Below are 22111 nucleotides of genomic sequence, written 5' to 3' on the forward strand. Positions count from 1 at the left end.
TCCGGCAAAGAAGCTAATTCTCATCGAATTTCCATACGTTAACATGACCGTCGTCACCAGCAGTTATCAATAAGATGACATCTTTAGAGCCATACTCTACCCATTTCACCATATTTGTTTCATAAACTCCGTGTGTTAATTCGTGAATGCACTCAACTATCCAGCCATCTTCCGATTCCTTGTATATAACTAGACGTCCGTCAGAACCGGTACTAGCAATATACCCCTTAGGACTCCAGTTAACACTGTAGACTGCCCTTGTATGAGCCTTCGGTAGAATTGATTCTTGGATCCATTCTTGCTCGTATTCTCCGTTATCATCTTCGAGACACCATATTCTGACGGTCCCATCATCGCTACCACTGCATAGCCTGACGTTGGAATTAGATTTCTCGAAATCTGAAGACCACACAGTCCCTTCATGCCCGTTAAGTACAGCACAACATTCCCAATCATCATCACAATCCTTCCAAATACGCACCGTGTCATCATAGGAACTGGATGCCAATAAGGGAAGCGATTGATGCCATATTACGTGCTTTACATCTTGTGAATGTTCTTGTAGAACACTGATACATTCGAACTCTTCGCCCATTTCATCAGCTTCCCAAATCCAAACGCTCTTATCCCTCGAACAAGTAGCTAATAATTCACCATCATGAGACCATGCCACACATTTAATTTCATTCTCATGACCCTCTATAATGGCTAATAACTCCGTTTCCAGATCATTCTCATCGTTGTATCCATCATCGTCCTTGCCCCAAATCGATACAGTGGAATCAAACGAACCAGCAGCCAAGATATTAGAATGAGGCCTCCACGCAACACTTCTAACAGTCTTCTTATGTGCAGTATCATCCAATTCCTCGATAATTTGAAAAGAACGTATATCAACTAGTTTAATCTTTCTGTCGGTACTTCCAGTTGCCATAATTCCACCATTATTAACGTCGACGCTCCAGCACTTATCATCATGCAATGCAAGCGACTTCAATAACTTCAACCCAGCCATCGTTCAGTTCTAATACGGCACTTATACTAATTGCAGGTATCCTTGTTCTTTGGATTATCAATAAAACACCAAGTGTGTTATGCATATGGCTACTATCATAAGTTTGGATCTCTTTGTCTTAATTATTATAAGTTCTTATATTTCAAATCTTTTCAGATATTGCAAGGAAGACTCATGCATAAAGAATCGATACATATGAATGATAACACTGGCATAATTGACCTGGAAAGTCATTAGTGTGGTTCTTCAATAATTGATACTCTCCTTTGATACGCCAAAAGGCGATTCTAACCTGTGAATACACGACATCAGAATCTTATAAGATGAAATTGTTACTTGGAAGCATCAAAAGATTATCGTCGTCATCGAAAACAACTCTACCTCAACCTTCTGCTGGTAAGTCTTCTTCGCTATTGAAAACAGTTCTGCTACTGTCTGGCTCTGTTGCAATCGGTGCGCTATCATGGAACTACTACAAGGAGAGTTTATATCAAAGGGAGTTATCAAGGGATTACTTCTCGAAGTACAAAATCAGCAAGAAGTATTCCATTGATCAGGATCACTATTTGATCGAATTGACACCTTTGAAAGCACAGAAGGTTAATCTTTGGAAAGAAATGAACTCTTCAAAACTCTGGTCAGTCGAAGTTAAACAGCCAGAGATTATGGTTGTTAGAAGCTACACACCTCTGCCTCTGACAATCGAAGAAAACGGAGCCGTTGAAGTACTTCGAGATGAGGAAAACGCCAGCGGCGCATTAACTTTCTACATTAAACAGTATAAACAGGGAGAAGTGGCTCGTTGGATTAACCATCTACCTTTGGGACATGTACTTGAGCTGCGTGGACCGTTTGTAGAATATGAATTCCCTGATACTGCCGATGAGATCACGAGAGATAGATCGTTCTTATGGGGGAATGAAGATTGTGTCAAAGACAATTACAAGTACCAACCATTCGATATATTGTTCTTTACTGGAGGCACAGGTATCGTTCCTTTATTACAAATGACTTTAACTGAGTCACCATTCAGAGGTAAGATTGGTGCTTATCATAGTTGTAAATCACTTACCGAATTAGGGCCGTTGAATAGTATTCTAACAAAACTTCAAGATAACGACAGAATCGAATTACATACACATGAGAGTAACCGGATTTCGATTCCTTTGCAATCTGATCCTGCCATGGAAGGAATACCTTCTCCTTATCCATACGGTGGTAATGAGCCGTTTACCTCGTTAGACTCAAAAGTGAGGCCAGTTCTCTCTCTTGTATGCGGTCCAGGTGGATTTATTTCCACGGTTTCAGGGCCAAAGTACGATTTGGTACAAGGCCCAATCAAAGGAATACTAGCTGCTCGTGGTTGGGATAATTCAAACGTATATAAGTTGTCGTGACCTTTGACTCGTACATAAACTCTTCTCATTTGATAGAACACTGTAAATACCATCATGTCAGCTGTATCGGACATTTTTTCAGATATAACGAAACCACACAAATACAACTTAGATCACAGAATATATACATAGATAACACATGGAACATGTGTAACCTCCACTTTCCTGCTGTGTAGCTACTATTGTGATTACTGAGACAAGCAGTTTTTAGGTTTACAGCAAATATCTTGTCATGCTTGCAAGTTCTCAACTTGTTAGAAATAAAAGTCGTATTCTTTTCAAGAGATTCAATAGTTCGGTTAAAACGACTGGATTCAAATTGAGGGAATCGGATCTGCCCAAGAATGCCACAATATTCAGTTTAATTCAACCTACTGGCAAGTTCCATTTAGGTAATTACCTTGGTGCTGTGAGGGTCTGGAAAGATATTACCGATTTAAAGGACGATGGAACGACTCTACTATTTGGAACTGCGGATCTTCATGCCATCACCGTACCGAAGCCCAATGCTAAAGAGTTTCGAAATTACAGGATAGAGGCTATTGCTTCTATTTTATCAATTGGGATAGATCCAGAAAAAGCTATTGTATTCCACCAATCTAGGGTGAGTCAACATACAGAATTGCATTGGTTACTATCTTCTCTTGCATCCATGGGTTCGTTGAATAGAATGACGCAATGGAAATCCAAATCAAATATAAACGACCAGTCTGATGATGCTGCTCTTGGAGCTATTAAACTGGGTTTGTTTTCATACCCTGTGTTGCAAGCAGCTGACATCTTACTTTACAAATCTACTCATGTTCCAGTCGGTGATGATCAATCACAACATTTAGAACTGACAAGACAATTGAGTAACACTTTTAACAAATTCTACAAAACCAAATATTTCCCGATGCCCACAACAATCTTGGCACCTACGAAGAAGATTCTGTCTCTGTTAAATCCTGAGAAGAAGATGTCTAAATCAGATACTAACCAGAATTCTGTCATATATATAACTGACGAACCCGAGATAATTGCCAAGAAGATAAAAAGAGCGGTCACTGATTCCATCTCAGATAGTTTTTATTTTGATCCAGTAAAGCGTCCAGGCATTTCTAACCTGATAAATACTTTGTCAGGAGTGCAAAGAGTGTCAATTGAAGATGTGGAAAAGGATATTGCACATATTAAAGATCACAAAGACTTCAAACAGCACGTTACAGATGTGTTAGTTGAAGAGTTGGCACCTTCTCGTGAGCAATTCCATAGGTACATGAAGAACCCAGACTATCTACATAAGGTATCAGAAGATGGTGCCTCAAAGGCTCGTGAAATCGCTGCGAAAAATATTACTGAGATTAAACGCATCATGGGTTTCCTATAGAATATTATATTCTCCACTAAAAGTTCCTGTATATACAAATTATTCCATAATCACCTATAGGGAGTCACTAATGACTCCTAATTCATTAGCGTACGATGTTGTAACTCTTTGGACTTGCCTAATGTTGGCGCAAGATATTATTATATCTTTGATCAAATTGCGCCTTCTATCTATGTCCAATGGAGAAAACTTAGTATTGGTTGGATCATATAACCAGCTTAGTGTTTGGCTGAATCTATCAGTATAACCCATTTCAGCTATTCTGATGCAGTATATTTTTAATAACCTAATTGCTTCCTCTACTTCCTTTAGCCGGAACGAAACAAGAATCTTATTTTCCAAATGAGCTAACGTTATCATTTCTTCAAGATTTTCGAAGCCTTCTTTCATCAATAAAACTTTTGCAAATCTCTGAAGGTGTTTCATGCGTCCTTTTCTAGTGAGCTCGTCATTTGTTTTAGTTTCGAGGTAATTAATTATGCTATTTTTGTTGTTTTTGACTTCTTTTGCTAAAATATCCGCTTCAGCATTCCAGTATTTGTCTTTCTTTTCATCGTCATTGCTTGTCAGGTCTACTCCAGCTGATGACATGAAATTCCAGTACTGGGAGCCATAAGGCCACCAAGAGTCATTTATTAGCATCCATGCCTCCATAGCACTATCGAACATGTACCCATCCCCGTTGCTCAATGTTACAATAGGAATACCTTGTGAAGTTACTGCACACATTGTAATGTTTTCAGCCCTGCTCAAAACATCGTCTGAGTAGCGCAGCATTGGGTTCAATAAAGAGTACACGTCATTGATCGGAAATGCGATTTTACCAGTATTGACATTCCAGCAGTACATCTGGCCAATACTTGTTATGCATAAGAGATAGTCACCGGAACCTTCAAGAAAACTTACTGGTACACCAAGGAGCATGGGCGGGAAGAGCATTTGCCCAGATATTGACGTCACGTAAATCATACCTGTATCAGTTGACCACGCCCAAAAGGATGATCCAGCGCTACATAATGTGACAAATTTTGGTAAGAATGTTTGAAATAACTGTTTGCTGGATTCATTATCCTTTCTGGTTAGAGTAATACTGGTTGGCTTCTGGTCGTTACCTAAACCGTTCTTGATATCAAGTACGAAGTTACCTTGGCTCGAGTATTGAAAAGATGCTCTTATTTTCGGATGAGCAAGGCGGACTTTGGAGAATGAAACAGAAGGCAAGAAAAGGTTTGTATCAAGGAAATCGATTTGATCAAGCTCCTTTTTAGCCTTCTTATTAGCGGGTTTATTTTGAGCCAGTAAAGGATCTTCGGTAACTGGTTTTCGTTTCAAATCTTTTGGAACCATGTAAGATGGTTGGATAAATTCCATATTCGTACTTGATATGGTGGTGATTTCTGCAGCTTTAGGTTGCTTTTTTGAATTCGTTGTAGTTTGCTGTGCTGTCTTATTTGGTGGCAGTTTTGTATCCGGTTCCTCGGCCTTTGGTTTGAAAGGCAATGGATCTAAAAGTTTAATCTCTTTGGCAGCTTCTGTTACGGCTTCAACTGGCATGACATCCCCGAGTTCGTTTTCTTGAAAGGCGAAAATTACTAATTGGCCGTCCTGACTTATGGCGAAAAGCCCGAGGCCTGAGTTGTCCCATTCAAGGTCAGTTATGTATGAGTTGACAACTTTAGACGCATCAAATAATGGTTTAATACGGTTAGTATTCCAAACGACAACGTTCCCGTCTTCATTTCCTGATGATGCTAGCAAATTGAATGTCTGAGTGTCGTTAGATGTTGGAGATTTTGTCTTTGAATAAATCCTTGGAGAAAACTTTAAAATCTTACAATCTGCAACGTAGCCAACCAAAGAGAGTTTTATCTTAAATTTTTGAATCCTGTCTAAAAGCACAGCTGTAGGAACGTTGTTATGTAGCGAGTTAATCATGGGGATCACGTCACCCTGCGGAGACATTGTCATTCTATATGGTAACGGATTAGTTTGAACGAATTGATTGATACTTTGATGTAGTTTAGTAGTGCCATGCGAATCATATTGATAGATTTGTACAGAACGATTTTGTAAAATCACGGTCAACAATTGTCCCAATGGGTCTGTAATTATGGATATAGGTTTTGATTTCAATTCTATCGAAGATTTCAATTCCCACGTCTTTGAGTCCATTATTTGAAGAGAATTGGCTTTACTTAGGCTCACAAACAACAACCCGTTCACTTTATCGTACTTCAAGTCGGTAATGGCTTCATTGTCCTTGAAAATACCTATTTCACGAGATTTATATTCTGAATTGGAATCTTTATTCAAATCCAAACATGCCAAAAGATGATCAGAACCGTAGACTAACCTCTGGTTATCTAATACAACAAGCCACCGTCCATCTTCTTGATTGGATTCTAATAAATCCAGGCTCATTTTCTCCAATTCCTTCACTTCTTTGACATCTGTCTTCCCTGTTGCCGCGTTCAAAAGGGTCTGGCTATCCCATATGGACAGATATTTCCCGCCTATAATGTACAATTTATTGTCGTCAACTTCACATTGAGTTAGCTGGCCATCGTGCAGTTTACTTGGCAACTTTAGTAACTTCATGACTAGGTCGTGTATTTTATGGATATCACAAAAGAGCTGCTTTTAACTGGAATAGTATATATACAATTTGGAAAGCAATGGAATCTATCACGAAACAATCTTTAACTTTAGATTATACCCGGATCTACTCCAATGAATTGTCGATATCAGAACCGCACGTATCCCGATCACTAAGCAATCCGATTCGATTGGAGTATACTGGTATGTTTCTTCTGCAGCCTCAACACACTATGGATGAATCCTTTATCATCATGATAAATAATGTTATGTTTGTATGTGCATGTTGATTACATTTTCAAACAAAATTTTGGAAGAAAAAAAAATAAAATTCTAACCAGTTAAACAGTAGGATTGTGTGGAGTACAACACCTTCAACGGGCAGAAGCTGGATCAACAGTTGAGGAATTGAAGATTAGCCACTCCTAATTAGAACGGTTGTATTGCCTTATTCATCATTATAGCTGAGGAGCCTCATTTTTTTTTTCCTAGGAGGTTTAAATTCGATATCTAGAATCATCAGGTTCAATAGGAGATGTCAATTCCTGAAGAGAGTGTGGAGACCACTGAACAACCGGACGTAGTTATGGCTGATGCTCTAGTAGTAAATGATCAAGATGATGGATCGGATTCGGGCGAGTACGTGGAATATTGGATTGATTTGTTTCTTGGGAAAAAAGGCCATGAATATTTCTGTGACATTGATACGGAATACATCACGGATAGGTTCAATCTAATCAATTTACAAAAGACAGTATCTAAGTTTACCACTGTGGTACAATATATGGTGGATGATCTTGAAGAAGGCATCATCGAGAGCATGTCACCAGCACGTTTAGAACAATTGGAAACGGATACAAGGAAGCTGTACGGATTGATCCATGCACGTTACATTATCACGGCGAAAGGTTTACAGAAGATGCTACAGAAATACAAAGCGGCCGATTTTGGAAGGTGCCCCAGGTATCATTGTAACCATCAACCGCTACTTCCTGTTGGACTACATGACATACCGGGCATTGACTGTGTGAAACTATATTGTCCAAGTTGTGAAGATCTTTACAATCCAAAGTCAAGCAGACATAGTGCCATTGACGGAGCGTATTTCGGTACCAGCTTTCCCGGAATGTTCTTGCAAGGATTCCCCGAGATGTGTCCGAAACACCCAACGAAAAGATACGTTCCAAAAGTGTTTGGGTTCGATTTACACAAACAAGCACAGTTGACCCGTTGGCAAGAGCTACAGAGGCTCAAGCTGGAAAAGCTTTTAATCACGAAAGGCATAAACCTGAACGAAAGTGGAGGATACCAGTTCTAATTTTGTCCTATAATTGTATATATATATATATATATTTTTTTGCAATGGGATTATAACCGCATGCTACTAGATAGAAGTGCAGAACACGTCAATGGGGACGACCCGAAGGGTCGTTCCCTTTATCTTTCTTTTTGTCCTATTGAGAGTCACATGACCTGTATGAAACTGGCTCCTCTTTACCTTGGAAATCCGGAAAAACTTTCGCGAACCAAATATACCCGAAAGTTTTTCCAATAATTCCGGGTAATCATATGCCTGTCTCCATTTTCCGACGAACGGAGAGGCTTTCAAACGGCTTTGCTTTATACCTCATTCTTACAAAAGCTACGTGGTTTATGGGTGTTCTGCGGAAACTCATCATACACTGGAAGCTAAGCAACCAGTGTCGGAGGGGAAAAGGGTCCCCTTCGCCTAAATTTCATCGGAAAGTGATTTTGAAAAAAGACGAAGCCAGATATCAAAGGGAAAAAAAATCGTGACCAAGAATTCATGAGAACAACTGCCGCGCGGCTTGCCAAGGAAATCTAATCCCCATATATCGCATTTCTGACACCGAGAGACCGTATTAACTATTCTCATGCGCAAACGGTTAAAAGATGTAGAATTTCTACATTGTGCTAACATGCTGGAGAGGATAGCTCCAAAAAAATTTACCCAACGCAGTAGTAGCAGCGGTACACTTGCTTAAAGCCTACCAGAAAATATGTCAACAACCTTCAGCGTCACCTGATGGAAATCGACGTCTTGTTTTTTTTTTCTTTTCCGTATTTTTCTGGCAGTTGTCATGGCATTTGTTTACTTTTTTCCTTCGTACAGATGTTATTATGACTTTGAACTAACCGATTTTTCGATTTTCATTCTGTCACAGCACGATCTCTTAGAATAAACACACAAAAACGAAATGAAAGATGTGAAATCAAACCAGTTAAGCTGCGAATAATGGTAATAGATTCCTTAGTCATCTTCACTATATCGGTTTATTCGTAACTAGCGGGGTTTCTTTCCCCTCCATTTCGAATCACACTTCAATGGTGTTTTGTTTTTCAGAATATGCCTCTGTATCGGTAATAACAGTAGTGCCTTTTGGATTTCTGTTTAAAAATATCTCTTTTAAGTGATGATGTTCTTCTCCACCTGCATACTATAACATCGTACTGTCGAGTTTACATAGTAGTAGTATTTTTTTCGGTTACATGTATATGAGCCATAAGATGTATATACCGCACGTCCTCCGATTTAGATCATATATAACAGGCACGCTCTGCTGCACCTTGTTCAGAATATAAGCGATTAGGGAACTGACTGTATATTGCACCTGCCATTCTTTTTGAAGCCTCACTCACCAAAAGAAAGGAAAGAAATTGAAAAATCGATTTTTGATCGAAATTTCCAAACCGAAAAAATAAATCCGAAAAGTTAGAGATCACTGACTGATATAAAATAGAGAAGGACCTTGCATTTAAAGTCATCGCACAGCAAGGACGGATTCTGTACAGACAGGAAAAAAAAATAGAAGGCATAATAACTAGTTTATCAGTCTGAAAGATAACATAAAGCAAAGCAATAGTGACCATGTTTGCGTCTAAGAGTGTTGTTGCTTCTAGCAGAGCTTTGAACGCCGGTGCGTCATCTGCTCGCTTCGCTCGCGGTGCTAGATTTTTTTCTAGTACAAAATCAATTTCTAATATTGGCCAAAAAGCTGTTGTCCCAGTAAAGCCATCGCTAGCAAGAAGAGTGGTTTCTACCACTTTGAAAGTTTCTCTAGCGGCTTTGTTGGCTGGTACTGGTTACGTTTCCTATGAATTGTACAGGGAAGCTAATCCACCTCCTCAAATTCCTCAAGCTGCCACTTTCGCTAACGGTTCTCCAAGGAAAACCCTTGTCGTTTTGGGTACTGGTTGGGGTTCTGTGTCCTTATTGAAACATTTGGATACTTCTTTGTATAACGTTATTGTTGTTTCTCCAAGAAACTACTTCTTGTTCACTCCATTGCTACCTTCTACTCCAGTCGGCACCGTTGAGTTGAAGTCCATTGTCGAACCTGTCAGATCCATCACCAGATCTTCACCTGGTGAAGTTCATTACTATGAGGCTGAAGCCAAGGACATCGATCCTGTTGCCAAGACCGTTAGAATAAAATCTGCTACTAAAGACCATGACTACGAACTTGATTTGAACTATGATTATTTGGTCGTCGGTGTTGGTGCTCAACCAACTACCTTCGGTATCCCAGGTGTCTTCGAAAACGCCTCCTTCTTGAAGGAAATTCCGGACGCTCAAGATATTAGAACTAAAATCATGAATAACATTGAAAAGGCTGCTACTTTGTCTGCTAACGACCCTGAACGCAAGAGATTGTTGAGTTTCGTTGTTGTTGGTGGTGGTCCAACCGGTGTTGAATTTGCTGCTGAATTGCAAGATTACGTTGACCAAGATTTGTCTAAATGGATCCCTGAAATCTCCAAGGAAATTAAGGTTACTTTGGTCGAAGCTTTACCAAATATCTTGAATATGTTTGATAAGTCTCTATGGCAATACGCCCAAGACTTGTTCGCCATGGAAAAAATCGATGTCAAGTTAAAGACTATGGTTAAGAACGTCAACTCTACTACCATCACTGCCCAATGTGGTGATGCAACTGAAGATATCCCATACGGTTTGTTGGTTTGGGCTACTGGTAACGCTCCAAGAGAAGTTTCCAAGAACTTGATGGCTAAATTGGAACAACAAAATTCCAGACGTGGTTTATTGATCAATGACAAGATGCAACTATTAGGCGCTGAAGACTCCATTTGGGCCATTGGTGACTGTACTTTCTTCCCAGGTCTTTTCCCAACAGCTCAAGTGGCACATCAAGAAGCTGAATACTTGACTGAAACTTTGAAACAACAATACAAGATTGATCAATTGAAATGGGAAATCTCGAAAACTACTAATGCCACTGAAACTTCTAAATTGCACTCCAAGTTGGACAGAATTGTGAAACAACAAAAACCTTTCAAATACAACCACCAAGGTACCCTTGCTTACATTGGTTCAGAACAAGCCATTGCTGACGTTGCTGTCGGTGAATCCAAATATCAAATGGCCGGTTCTTTCACCTTCTTATTCTGGAAGTCTGCTTACCTAGGGATGTGTCTCTCCTTCAGAAACAGAATCTTGGTCGCTATGGACTGGGCTAAAGTTTACTTCCTAGGTAGAGACTCATCGGTATGAAATCTGAAGTGGTTAACGTCTGATTTCTGATCAATCACATCCTAATTTTTTCTTTTTTCTTGCTCCCATTGTCTTATCCATCTACGCTGAGGAGACAAGATTGATTACTGATCGGGTTTCAGTCATTTAACATTAATATTCATTCAATTTACATAAACATCACCCATTAATTAATTTGATAAATAAAATAAATATCCTTTCCACCGCTTTTATGCTATTTGTCACCATGCCAAGAAAATATATATGTCCTGTTGTAGCACTGTTCATTAAAAAGAAAAAATTGACGGTCCATGATGCAAAGGGTTTGCTTTAAGCTTTTTGAGTAACTTCCTTCCGATAGTAATAGATGAAATATTATAGTACCTTCTATATCATAAATTTAGGGATTTGTTTTTTTGTACTTTCGGTATTGTGTCAACATTACCGTTAAAAATATGTGCATCTTTGTGGCGAGGAATAAAAAGAAATTTAAAGTTTGACGGCAAAGAAGCGTCAGTTTCCTGAAAGAGTGATAATATGGTAAGATACTTCAGAAAGTGATAGGAAGGTGAATCAGTTACACTTTAATTTCCTCTGACAATCTAACACAAATAATATAAGATTTCCTCCTATTCAATTTACTACCTGCTCGTCTTGTTCTTTTGATCACTTTATCAGACTATTCTATTTCCTCAAAAGGCAAGGTCATTGTGAGAAGTTTACAATGCAAAAAATCTATTTGTTTTAATCAGTAAGATTGGGCAAATTTTCGGCCGTAAGCCTTTACCTGTTCATTTAATTCGCATAATATGCGGAGTCGTCTCGATTTGTCGTTGTGGCTTTTAGGTGTTTTTTCACTCACAAACATCAGACGACACAAGACATTTGAATTCTTGCTATTAAGGAATGGATTTTTTCAAATTAGCCATTATCTTGCATCAAATTAGCATCAACACAGATAACAAAGAGGACCATGGCAAAAACATGTTTACTATTAGTATTACACGCAGAGTTCTCCATCCATGAGTTTTCATTGGATCATTTATAAATGATAAAGGGAGTACATTATACCATCCTATTCTAACTCAAATTTTTGAAGAAATTGCATGATCTTCGGTTTTTGCTATTATGGAAACTTTTGCAAAGCAAACCTTATAGCAGGAACAAGTTTTTACTGTTAGCCTATCGTGTTTGTTCAGACATCTGTATTCTTTCTAAAAAAAGAACAGAAACAAAACGCAACTCTTCCTGTTCCAAAGCTGCAAGTATTAGCTGTCTAACACTTATATAAGTTTGGTTGCTAGTCTACATTCTCTTAGTTGAATGCAATCGTTTTACTCAAATTTGATTTGAGAAAATCGATCGTTCTTATGCAAGTGACGCGTGTTTTTCGTTCTGTGCATAATTATCGCGTAGTATTTTTTTTTTTTCGGAAATTTTCTCCGTTGTAAAAGTTAACTTCATACCGTTTTGAAGTAGAAACAACTCCTCTTCCGTGTCAGTGCACACACATCTGAAGGTAACCGTTTTCAACTGAAAGCATTATGTCAGCGGTTCTGTGTTCAGGTTTGCACTACAAATGTCTTTCTCATATTTGGCAATATCCAAATGCAATCCCAAGCAACCTAACACCAGAAACCTTGAAACGAATAGAAATAACTTTACAAAAACTGTAATTGATACAGGTACATTGATGTACCTGTTTTGACGGAATGACATAACTCAATTCCTGTACTAATCATGGAATTGAGCAGAAAATTGGTCACGTGATATAGTGTCCGGTGAAGGAAACCATGGTGACACCTGCGTTCCTCTCTCAGCATATCGAAATTATAGCACAAATGAACTGATGATTTTGTCGGACAAACACTTTTGACGTCTTTGTTTTCATTCACAGTAAGACACCTGTGAAAAAGTAAAGATAGTCCGTTTCGTTCTTATTCTTGAAAATAAGAACTCGTCTTACTGTGATGAGAATGAATCAGTGTGAACAATTCTCTAAAGGTAATATTTTGTTGCATATTTCCACTTTACTGTGGAGGAGATTTATTGACAAACTTGATTCCAAACTGTGCTTCATTGAACAACGCTTTTTACTCACGTCACTGCTTGTATTTTCTCTATTAAATCAGATACTCCAAGATAAAGCTAGATCTCGTTATAGGTAGTGAGCAGACGGCGCTAACGAGGACTGGAAAGTGATTCGCACGAAATAAGGTTGCAAATTGGGCAGAAGATAAGATCTACAACTTCCAGTAATATAATGGAAACTCTATTGGAAAAAGACCTACCGGAAGGTAAAGAAGAGCGAATCAGGCTGGCGTTGGATTTTATTCGGGAACAACATAGTAAAGAAGGGACTGATAATTCAGAGCATGATATTAAGCCCAAGAAGGACGTGTTGAAACCTAGTAAATATGGTAAAAAACGAAAGCCCACAATCAGACAGATTGCACTCCATTTTCAAATACCTAAGAGTACGCTATACGATAGGATGAAGGCAGATCAAGGACAAAAGAGGCAAAGAACGATAACTAAGGCAAACGCCGCTGGAGGCCAGAGTGATGAAATCTCTGATGAAAATAATGAACACGATTTACAAATGCAGTTAAGAAATCAGACAACGAGAACGTATTCTCACTTATCTCAAATGAGATTCAGCCCGGAAGCAGAATCCGACATGGTGCGAAATATGCAGGGTTATGTATTAGCTTATGGTAATCTGCCATTGATCTCAGATTTAAGAGAGTGCATACCCAGCACAACAAGGGCGGTACACTTGGGAAATAAATGGATCACTGGTTTCATAAGACGACATGGGGAAGAAACGGTATATGGTATGACGGGCGAGGGGGTATTGAACGCTAAATTTAAAGATTTTAGGCAATGGAAAAACAAGTTTAGTCAATTGCATGATTTATTCCTTCGGTGCTTGCAATCCAAATTAAAAAGATGCCATCAGTTTTACTACATCTGTAAATACGTTCCACATGGCTCAAACGAAGCCAATAAGATGATATTTTTTGCATTAAAAGTGAAGATTCAGCAGGTAAATGCTGGCACAGAGAAAGATGTGACAATATCTTTGCTATGTGAACCAATTACAAGGGAGTTAAGTCCCATCTCTCCTGAAGAAGCAAAGGAACAATTCTTACAAGATCTAAATTCCATTTTGAAACGTATAGACGCTAACTCTACGGACCTAGTCGTTTTGGAAGGGTTAACACAGACGGAACATTGGGACTGGTCACAATGTCTAGAATTAGTCAAAACGCACAAGCTAAACGGTAAATTGTATACGGTTCCCTGGGGAAATGACCTACTCACGAATTGTTTAAACAAGGATAATAATATTGCGGTCACTTTTGAGAAAATCACACAAGATTCGAATTCAGCGGTGGCTACCAAAGATATGGTTAACTTTACCTCTGTGTCTGTCATGCTTAAGGAAATAATCACCAACGCAACGCCGTTACCAGCCGTTGCCATCAATAATTCGCGCACTCAAAGGGACGCTATACGGCAATTAATTCGAACTATATCTGAGAATGAGTCGCGGTTGTATAGAGAAATACATGATCCTGATGCCCGTGTCACTCTTTGCAACATTTTCAATCAAGCGCGCTTACTTGAAGAGTCATTATCTACTTGCGCTGTTGAACTCACGTGACTTGTTATTGTCATTTCTGCATTTAATTGGGTTCTAGATTACCCGCATTATTTCACGTGATCAACCAATGTCACTTCTCAGTGGCAAAATTGACTGCTTACATGTAGTACGTGGTATCACTCCTGACGACAGTGAAATATATCTGTTTTAACGACGAAATGAGAACGTAAGAAAAAAACAGCGAAAGGTAAGAGAATTTCAAAACAATAATTTGGCATAGATTATGAAGAAAAGGTGCGTGTTGTGCTCTGACGGTTGTTAATTGAATTAAGGATTTATACGTGTTTAATCTAAGGATAGAACTTGTTGAGAAGCAACTTGGTATTGTCAACCACAAGGAAGAAGACCCAACCGAAACAATGTCTCACGAAGCAGAAGAGGATTTATTGGAGTATTCCGATAACGAACAAGAAGTTCAAGTTGACAACAAGGCCACTGAAGTGAATGCCGAGGGTAACGGTGAGAGCCAAGCAAAGGATTCTGATAAGAAAGGTTCTTATGTTGGTATTCACTCCACTGGTTTCAAGGATTTCTTGTTGAAGCCAGAATTGTCCAGAGCTATCATTGACTGTGGTTTTGAACATCCTTCTGAAGTGCAACAACATACCATTCCTCAATCCATTCATGGTACTGACGTCTTATGTCAAGCTAAGTCTGGTCTAGGTAAGACTGCTGTGTTCGTGTTGTCTACTTTGCAACAATTGGATCCAGTTCAAGGTGAAGTCAGTGTCGTCGTGCTATGTAACGCGAGAGAATTGGCTTACCAAATTAGAAACGAATACTTGAGATTCTCCAAATACATGCCAGACGTTAAGACTGCTGTATTTTACGGTGGTACTGAATATAAGAACGATATTGATTTGCTATCCAAGAAGGAAACCGTCCCTCATATCATTGTAGCCACTCCTGGTCGTTTAAAGGCTTTGGTTAGAGACAAGCATATCGATCTATCTCACGTCAAGAACTTTGTCATTGATGAATGTGACAAGGTCTTGGAAGAATTGGATATGAGAAGAGATGTTCAAGATATTTTTAGAGCCACCCCAAGAGATAAGCAAGTTATGATGTTTTCCGCAACTCTATCCCAAGAAATCAGACCAATCTGTAGAAGATTCCTTCAAAATCCATTAGAAATCTTTGTCGATGACGAAGCCAAGTTGACTCTACACGGTTTGCAACAATACTATATCAAATTGAATGAAAAGGAAAAGAACCGTAAGTTGGCTCAATTGTTGGACGATTTGGAATTCAACCAAGTTATCATTTTCGTCAAGTCTACTGTCAGAGCTAACGAATTGACCAAACTATTGAATGCTTCTAACTTCCCAGCCATCACTGTGCATGGTCACATGAAACAAGAAGAACGTATTGCTCGTTACAAGGCTTTCAAGGAATTCGAAAAACGTATTTGTGTTTCCACTGATGTTTTCGGTAGAGGTATTGATATCGAACGTATTAACTTGGCCATTAATTATGATATGCCAAACGAAGCAGACCAATACTTGCATCGTGTTGGTAGAGCTGGTAGATTCGGTACCAAGGGTTTGGCTATCTCCATGATATCTAGTGAAGATGACGAACAAGTCTTGGCCAAGATCCAAGAAAGATTTGATGTTAAGATCACTGAGTTCCCAGAAGAAGGTGTTGATCCATCTACTTATTTGAACACTTAGATATTTCATCATAGCGTTTTACTTCAGAATTTTTTACCAAAACTAGAAAATTGCAAAAACAAGCTGGAATGTGTATTATCAAATAAAATGTGGTTTTTATACAGTTTAAAACGAATTTCCAATAGTCCCATTATAACTAAGTAACATAATTGGAGTATAAGTGTATAAAATCAATTCAATTCTCATGAAAAAAAGCTTCATTGTATGTCGGGTTTAGGTATTAGTGTTTCCTCATATGCCCTTGCAGATAATTAAAGCGGAGACGTCTGTCATGAATATAATATAAACTGGATTTATGTGATGTACATAAGGTCTATCAAGCCGCTTGTCAGCTTTTACAGGTGAGAAAAGTAAACATATGGGCCTTTCTGGACAAGCAGGTTACGCTTTCTGTAGTCGAACCGTGTCATTGGCGTGGTTCGGCAGAAACGACGTCTGTTTCTTTTATTTTTATGTGTTATTATTGTCATTTGGTCTTCCTGCAGACGAAAATAAGAAATAGAATAATAACTCTGGGGTAAAAACAAATAAAGAGTATGTTCTTACAAGACATCCTTTACAGTCCCATCTGCTGTATTAAAACTCCGTAATTTTGGTAGTGCCGCACCTTTCGGAAGCGATGGCCTATTGAGATGCAATATAGGCAGTTCAGGACGCTCTATTTTCTGATTTGAACTGCTGTTGATCCTAATCAAATGTGAATCAGGTGTCACCTCTGATACCGTACTCAGACTTGGTAAATGCTGCGCTGCTGGAACTGATGCGGCTGGAGTCACCATGTTTGCTGTTGAGGGACTAAGTCCATTATTAAACTGCTGGCTATGATTCACAAGCTGAGTACTATCATGAGAGATGTCAGATTCGGTATTATCAAGATTCTCTGGCTTGTCTTCAATTGGAGAATGTTGGAGTGTCGACCCATGAATGCTTCCATTTTCCGGATTTTGTTCCTCTTTAAGAACCTTTGTAGCAAGTATTCCTAATGTGTTTAACATGTTGGAATCCGACGAGTGTAACTGTCTTGAAATAAATGGCTTCCTGACCGATGCAGATGGCACGGAAGTTGGTCTAGAGAGGCGAGGATTATAGACTTGGCTTTGGTTCAATAATCTGGAAAGTCTGTTGATTTCTTTGTTTTTCGACATGATCGTTTCTCTGTATTTTGTGATCTTGACCGAAGTACCCTCTAACTGTCTCTGTAGGTCTGTCTTTTGTACCATCAAATTGTATTTCATACTTTCAAATTGTTGCTTGGCGAGATTTTGTTCCACTTGGAACCCGCTCTGAAGTTCGTTGAGATTTTGTACTAGAAACATATTCTTCAACGTCAATTGTTTGGCCCGTTCTTGTGATTTGGTTAACGCTGTCATTAAATGCCGTAATGAGGTAATAATGTCATTGTTTACATCTTTGTCTTTCTCATCTGCGGTACCATTTTTCGTATCATCAGAACCCGTATCCCCTTTGTGATTCGAAGCAGGTATCTCCGCTGTAGATTGTAACGCATTTAAGGTATTCAAGGTTCTCTGAGCATTTTCTATAGCTAAACTTACTTGGTCGTTCAATGAATCCTCCTGCGTCGATATTGACGAAGTATTCGAAATGGTCGAACTCTTTCTCTCCAAATCGTTAGGCGTAAATATCACGGACGGTGAATGAACATTATTTACCTCTCCCTCAGTCTTTAATTGAGTTTCTGTCATCCCAAATGAAGTGCTAGTCGCAAATATTGCTATGCTCTCAACCTTTATGTCCCGATATCAATCTTGAATTACTGTTATTATCGATTTTTCAGCAAGCAGGCCTGCCTTTGGGAACTTGTATGTTTGGTATGTATACACTCGCTGCTGTAATTAATACTCGACTGAGGTTGGACTTGGTTTGATAGCGCGCTACACCGTATTTCCTTTTATTCCCTGATGGTATTTTAAATCTTTATCATTTTAGGATTGTGCACTTTGACGCGAAACGACGCGTATTATGAAATTTCAAGAATCACGTTCGGGAAAAAGTACTTCGGGTTTGATCAATTGTGAAGCGGGCGAAGTCCAAACAGAGTCATGCGCAATGAAACTGTATCTGCCCAAATGGTCGCACATACGGTCAAGATCCTGCAGCTCAACAGGAACGTTTCTTGTTCGTGGAGAATGCGCCAAATATGTAGAAATTATTGGCGCATAACACTCTTTCATTGTAATTAGCTAGTTAGTAGATGGGAAGTGGGGCATTGGCACCTAATAACTGTAACGTGTCAGTATGTCTGCTCAATGACTGGAAATGAATGAACTGCAAACGAACGAGTAAGGTGAAATATTAACGTTCTACCCGTGATATTAGGCTATACAGTATGTAGATGTAGTATATATGTTGATAATATAAGATACAATAGAAAATTGATATGATGATTTCCATAGGATCCTGATTAACGGTAAGATTTTTGGAATCTAGATCTAGCACCTCTACCACCGAATTTCTTTGGTTCTGGTCTTCTAGAATCAGCGATCAACAAGGTTCTGTCGTAAGAAGTGAAAGCCTTCTTCAATTCGTTCTTGGATTGTTCATCGACGAACTTTTGGTGGTAAGCAACCAAACCCTTAGCGATAGCTTGTCTGATAGCATAGACTTGAGAGACGTGACCACCACCGGTAACCTTAACTCTGATGTCGATGTTGGCGAACTTGTCCAAACCAACCAATAACAATGGTTCGTAAACCTTGAATCTCAAGATTTCTGGTTGCACCAAGGTGATTGGAGAACCGTTAACCTTGATCAAACCCTTACCGGCCTTAACGTGGGCAACGGCAGTAGCAGACTTCTTCTTACCAAAAGTCTATAGGAAAAATAATGAGGTAATAGTTTCAAAACTGTTAGTAAAATACGTTTTTCCAATGACATTGGAACTGGGAAAGCCCTTGACTAAAAACATAGGTGATGCCAGAAAGGTGGGTATTTGAACCGTTTCATACACGTCGATAACATCTTTGGAGGTCATTTGCTTCTTAGTTATAAATAGCCTGAATATCCTTACTGGTGTTACTGGTGGTGAAATGATTCTGTCAGAGTGGTTTTGGATAGCCCACATTATACAAATGGTATATTACGGTGATTCCCCTTAATCAAATCTTGTCTGGTATCTTTTTACCACATCCTGTTTCCTTCGGTGATTCTCATTATATGGTAGGTTCAATCCACATTTAATTTGTTCATGCTATCACGAGCAAATCGGTCATTGCTTAGCGATAGAACTTGAAACACACACGCTCTTGTTGCTACAATTCATATTACATTCAGAAAGTACTAGTAACCATTATTTTTTTCACTCTCATGTTACATTATCATGTTTTCTTCAATTCGGGATTCTCAGTTCGTTCCGCGCTCGTTCGCTTGTTCATTCGTTGTTTTAACATACTTGGACACTTGGGACAGTAGACATCTTCGACTTTGCTTGCTTTTGTCTGAACTAAATATCCTAATAACAACCTAATCAACAGTAAATCAAGACTATACACATGAAATACACTTGTTAACTACCTTGTACCATACAAATTGTAATCTCTAATTCTTTTTCCATGATAATTTTCAAATTCTAACAAACTTCCAAGGGTAGAAACCTCTCAGCCAGAGAGAGGTGGGAACCACGGTCGCCTCAGAGTACACCAGAGGCTCACCACTATGCTGAGACGGTGTGTTTGGGTTGTGTCCGAGGACCTTGTGAAACTGGCGGCGCCCATGGTACGAAGGTTACTACGGATGGTTACCTGTGGTGGAAGAGGAATTGCCTAGGAACAGTCCATCCCCACCTAGAGATAGAGTTTCCAGGCTGGAATTGCGAACTGGATTCCTGCCTAGAGTGGCGGAGCCACCAGCCTGTTGCCAGCAATGGAATTCGGAAAGAGAGAAATGAACCGAGCTCGTCGTAGACCCCGTTTCGTTCGAATAAGAGTGTCAGTCTTTCCTTATGAGGGAATTTGTATTTATAACAGTACTGATAGCAACACTGTTCACCACATGTCTGGGTGTTACATTCATGAGACAGTCCCGATATTAACCGAGACTGTTGCATCTGTGCACCACGGTCTATTTATGTTCAACTTTTATATCTACTTCCTAAACAGGAAATATCTGATCCTCATCCAACAAAAGGAAAAGAGTTTCGCATCGAGGAGTCTATTGTCACGGGCGTATCCTCCCTAGTCCCAGGCAGAAACGCTTCCCGCCACATTGTCCGCTCTTCTCCCTTCTCCCCACCACTCGACACCTTCTTGCCTAGGCTGGGTTGGAAGCAGTAGCCTAGCTTGCACTAGCTCCAGTCTCTCCAACACCGTACCTTGTACTGCGCAAGATCCTGTTCCCTTAGTACGGGGCTGTCTCAACATTCCATCCCGCCTCGCGGTACTGGGAATTGTTTCTGTTCTGTTTGGCTTCAATTTCCTAGTATCTCGATATTGAATTATGGTTATTATTATTCAAAATTTTAAGCGTTACCAGTTGAAATATATATACAGATATTTAACAGTAGTATTAGGTGGTACTGTTGTGTTAGCATAAGACTACGTTAAGGTAAACCAAGGATCAAGTAACAATGGGTATGTCTATAGACGTGTTATAAAGAGCACCAACCGAATTGACGAGATTTTAGCGTGGGTTATACGTTTTATGAATTAAATAATGAAATGATGATTACAGATACCGATACGAATATGGGATATGTTTGATATAAGATAACTGAGAAATAGGATGAACTTATGAGATTAGCGTGGTTAACTTCTACGGAGACAAACGTATTATTATTCACAGAGAAATTCCAGATGAGGAGATTCCTGAAATGATAAGATGAATGAATCTACACAATATTGATTTTAATGTAACCAGGGACAGAATATGATGAAAACCTATATTAGCTTTCATAATGCATCGAATAGAATATATGAGGATGAAGAACATGAAAATTCAGAGACAGATTTCTCATTTTGGAGCACTCGTAATCAGCAGGTAAATTCAGGAGCACCTATTTGTGAAGAATATAACCGCAACGCCGAAACAACTCATCTCAATGGTGGTTTGGTATTAACTTTTTTACTTCCAATTGATGAATACATTTTGACTAACAAACTAACTTAAAATTTGGATCTCTCGGTAATTATTTATCGAAATGTTTCATTTTGAATTTTTAAACAGCTATCTCCAAGAACTTACCAATTTTGAAGAACCACTTCAGAAAGCACTGGCAAGAACGTGTCAAGGTGCACTTCGACCAAGCTGGTAAGAAGGTCTCCAGACGTCACGCCAGAGCTTCTAAGGCTGCCAAGATCGCTCCAAGACCATTGGACTTGTTGAGACCAGTCGTCAGAGCTCCAACTGTTAAGTACAACAGAAAGGTTAGAGCTGGTAGAGGTTTCACCTTGGCTGAAATTAAGGCTGCTGGTTTGACTCCTGCTTACGCCAGAACCATTGGTATTGCTGTCGACCACAGACGTCAAAACAGAAACCAAGAAATCTTGGACTTGAACATCCAAAGATTGAAGGAATACCAATCTAAGATCATCGTCTTCCCAAGAAAGGGTAAGGCTCCAGAAGCTGAACAAACTTTGTCTGCTGCTGCCTCTTTCCCAATTGTCCAACCAGTTACTGACTCTGAAACCAGAGCTGTTGAAGACAACGGTGAATCTGCTTACAGAACTTTGAGATTGGCTAGATCCGACAAGAGATACAAGGGTATCAGAGAAAAGAGAGCTAAGGACAAGGCTGAAGCTGAAGCTGAAAAGAAGAAATAAGCAACTCCATACCTTTTATTCAAATACTAGACAAAACGTTGTTTTATTTTATAAATATCTTTTAATCAAATTATCTTTCCGTCATTAAGAATTAATGTCACCGCA

The 22111-nt window shown here is 39.2% G+C and overlaps 11 protein-coding genes across 11 annotated transcripts; 7 read left to right on the forward strand and 4 right to left on the reverse strand.

The window, feature by feature from the left end:
• Positions 1-13: 13 nt before the first annotated feature.
• CIA1 (iron-sulfur cluster assembly protein CIA1) lies at positions 14-1015 on the reverse strand (the record flags this gene model as incomplete). Its single annotated transcript, XM_454937.1, has 1 exon — positions 14-1015. One exon carries the CDS (start codon positions 1013-1015, stop codon positions 14-16), a length of 1002 nt encoding a protein of 333 aa, XP_454937.1.
• Positions 1016-1338: 323 nt separating this feature from the next.
• Positions 1339-2412, forward strand: CYC2 (oxidoreductase; the record flags this gene model as incomplete). The annotated part of the gene is made up of 1 exon (XM_454938.1): positions 1339-2412. The coding sequence occupies one exon, from the start codon at positions 1339-1341 to the stop codon at positions 2410-2412; it is 1074 nt and encodes a 357-aa protein (XP_454938.1).
• A 232-nt stretch (positions 2413-2644) lies between these two features.
• MSW1 (tryptophan--tRNA ligase MSW1) lies at positions 2645-3781 on the forward strand (the record flags this gene model as incomplete). The annotated part of the gene is made up of 1 exon (XM_454939.1): positions 2645-3781. The coding sequence occupies one exon, from the start codon at positions 2645-2647 to the stop codon at positions 3779-3781; it is 1137 nt and encodes a 378-aa protein (XP_454939.1).
• A 54-nt stretch (positions 3782-3835) lies between these two features.
• HIR2 (Hir2p) lies at positions 3836-6379 on the reverse strand (the record flags this gene model as incomplete). Its single annotated transcript, XM_454940.1, has 1 exon — positions 3836-6379. The coding sequence occupies one exon, from the start codon at positions 6377-6379 to the stop codon at positions 3836-3838; it is 2544 nt and encodes an 847-aa protein (XP_454940.1).
• A 532-nt stretch (positions 6380-6911) lies between these two features.
• CKB2 (casein kinase 2 regulatory subunit CKB2) lies at positions 6912-7694 on the forward strand (the record flags this gene model as incomplete). Its single annotated transcript, XM_454941.1, has 1 exon — positions 6912-7694. The coding sequence occupies one exon, from the start codon at positions 6912-6914 to the stop codon at positions 7692-7694; it is 783 nt and encodes a 260-aa protein (XP_454941.1).
• Positions 7695-9266: 1572 nt separating this feature from the next.
• Positions 9267-10910, forward strand: KLLA0_E21891g (uncharacterized protein; the record flags this gene model as incomplete). The annotated part of the gene is made up of 1 exon (XM_454942.1): positions 9267-10910. One exon carries the CDS (start codon positions 9267-9269, stop codon positions 10908-10910), a length of 1644 nt encoding a protein of 547 aa, XP_454942.1.
• A 2242-nt stretch (positions 10911-13152) lies between these two features.
• KLLA0_E21913g (uncharacterized protein) lies at positions 13153-14559 on the forward strand (the record flags this gene model as incomplete). The annotated part of the gene is made up of 1 exon (XM_454943.1): positions 13153-14559. One exon carries the CDS (start codon positions 13153-13155, stop codon positions 14557-14559), a length of 1407 nt encoding a protein of 468 aa, XP_454943.1.
• Positions 14560-14918: 359 nt separating this feature from the next.
• SUB2 (ATP-dependent RNA helicase SUB2) lies at positions 14919-16232 on the forward strand (the record flags this gene model as incomplete). Its single annotated transcript, XM_454944.1, has 1 exon — positions 14919-16232. One exon carries the CDS (start codon positions 14919-14921, stop codon positions 16230-16232), a length of 1314 nt encoding a protein of 437 aa, XP_454944.1.
• Positions 16233-16774: 542 nt separating this feature from the next.
• Positions 16775-17935, reverse strand: FDO1 (Fdo1p; the record flags this gene model as incomplete). Its single annotated transcript, XM_454945.1, has 1 exon — positions 16775-17935. The coding sequence occupies one exon, from the start codon at positions 17933-17935 to the stop codon at positions 16775-16777; it is 1161 nt and encodes a 386-aa protein (XP_454945.1).
• A 719-nt stretch (positions 17936-18654) lies between these two features.
• On the reverse strand, positions 18655-19665 carry RPS16B (40S ribosomal protein uS9; the record flags this gene model as incomplete). The annotated part of the gene is made up of 2 exons (XM_454946.1): positions 18655-19062; positions 19642-19665. The coding sequence occupies 2 exons, from the start codon at positions 19663-19665 to the stop codon at positions 18655-18657; spliced, it is 432 nt and encodes a 143-aa protein (XP_454946.1).
• Positions 19666-20814: 1149 nt separating this feature from the next.
• KLLA0_E22001g (60S ribosomal protein eL13) lies at positions 20815-22006 on the forward strand (the record flags this gene model as incomplete). Its single annotated transcript, XM_454947.1, has 2 exons — positions 20815-20818; positions 21411-22006. 2 exons carry the CDS (start codon positions 20815-20817, stop codon positions 22004-22006), a joined length of 600 nt encoding a protein of 199 aa, XP_454947.1.
• Between the last annotated feature and the right edge of the window lie 105 nt (positions 22007-22111).

Source organism: Kluyveromyces lactis (genome assembly GCF_000002515.2).
Source record: "Kluyveromyces lactis strain NRRL Y-1140 chromosome E complete sequence".
NCBI classification, from domain to species: Eukaryota; Fungi; Ascomycota; class Saccharomycetes; order Saccharomycetales; family Saccharomycetaceae; genus Kluyveromyces; species Kluyveromyces lactis.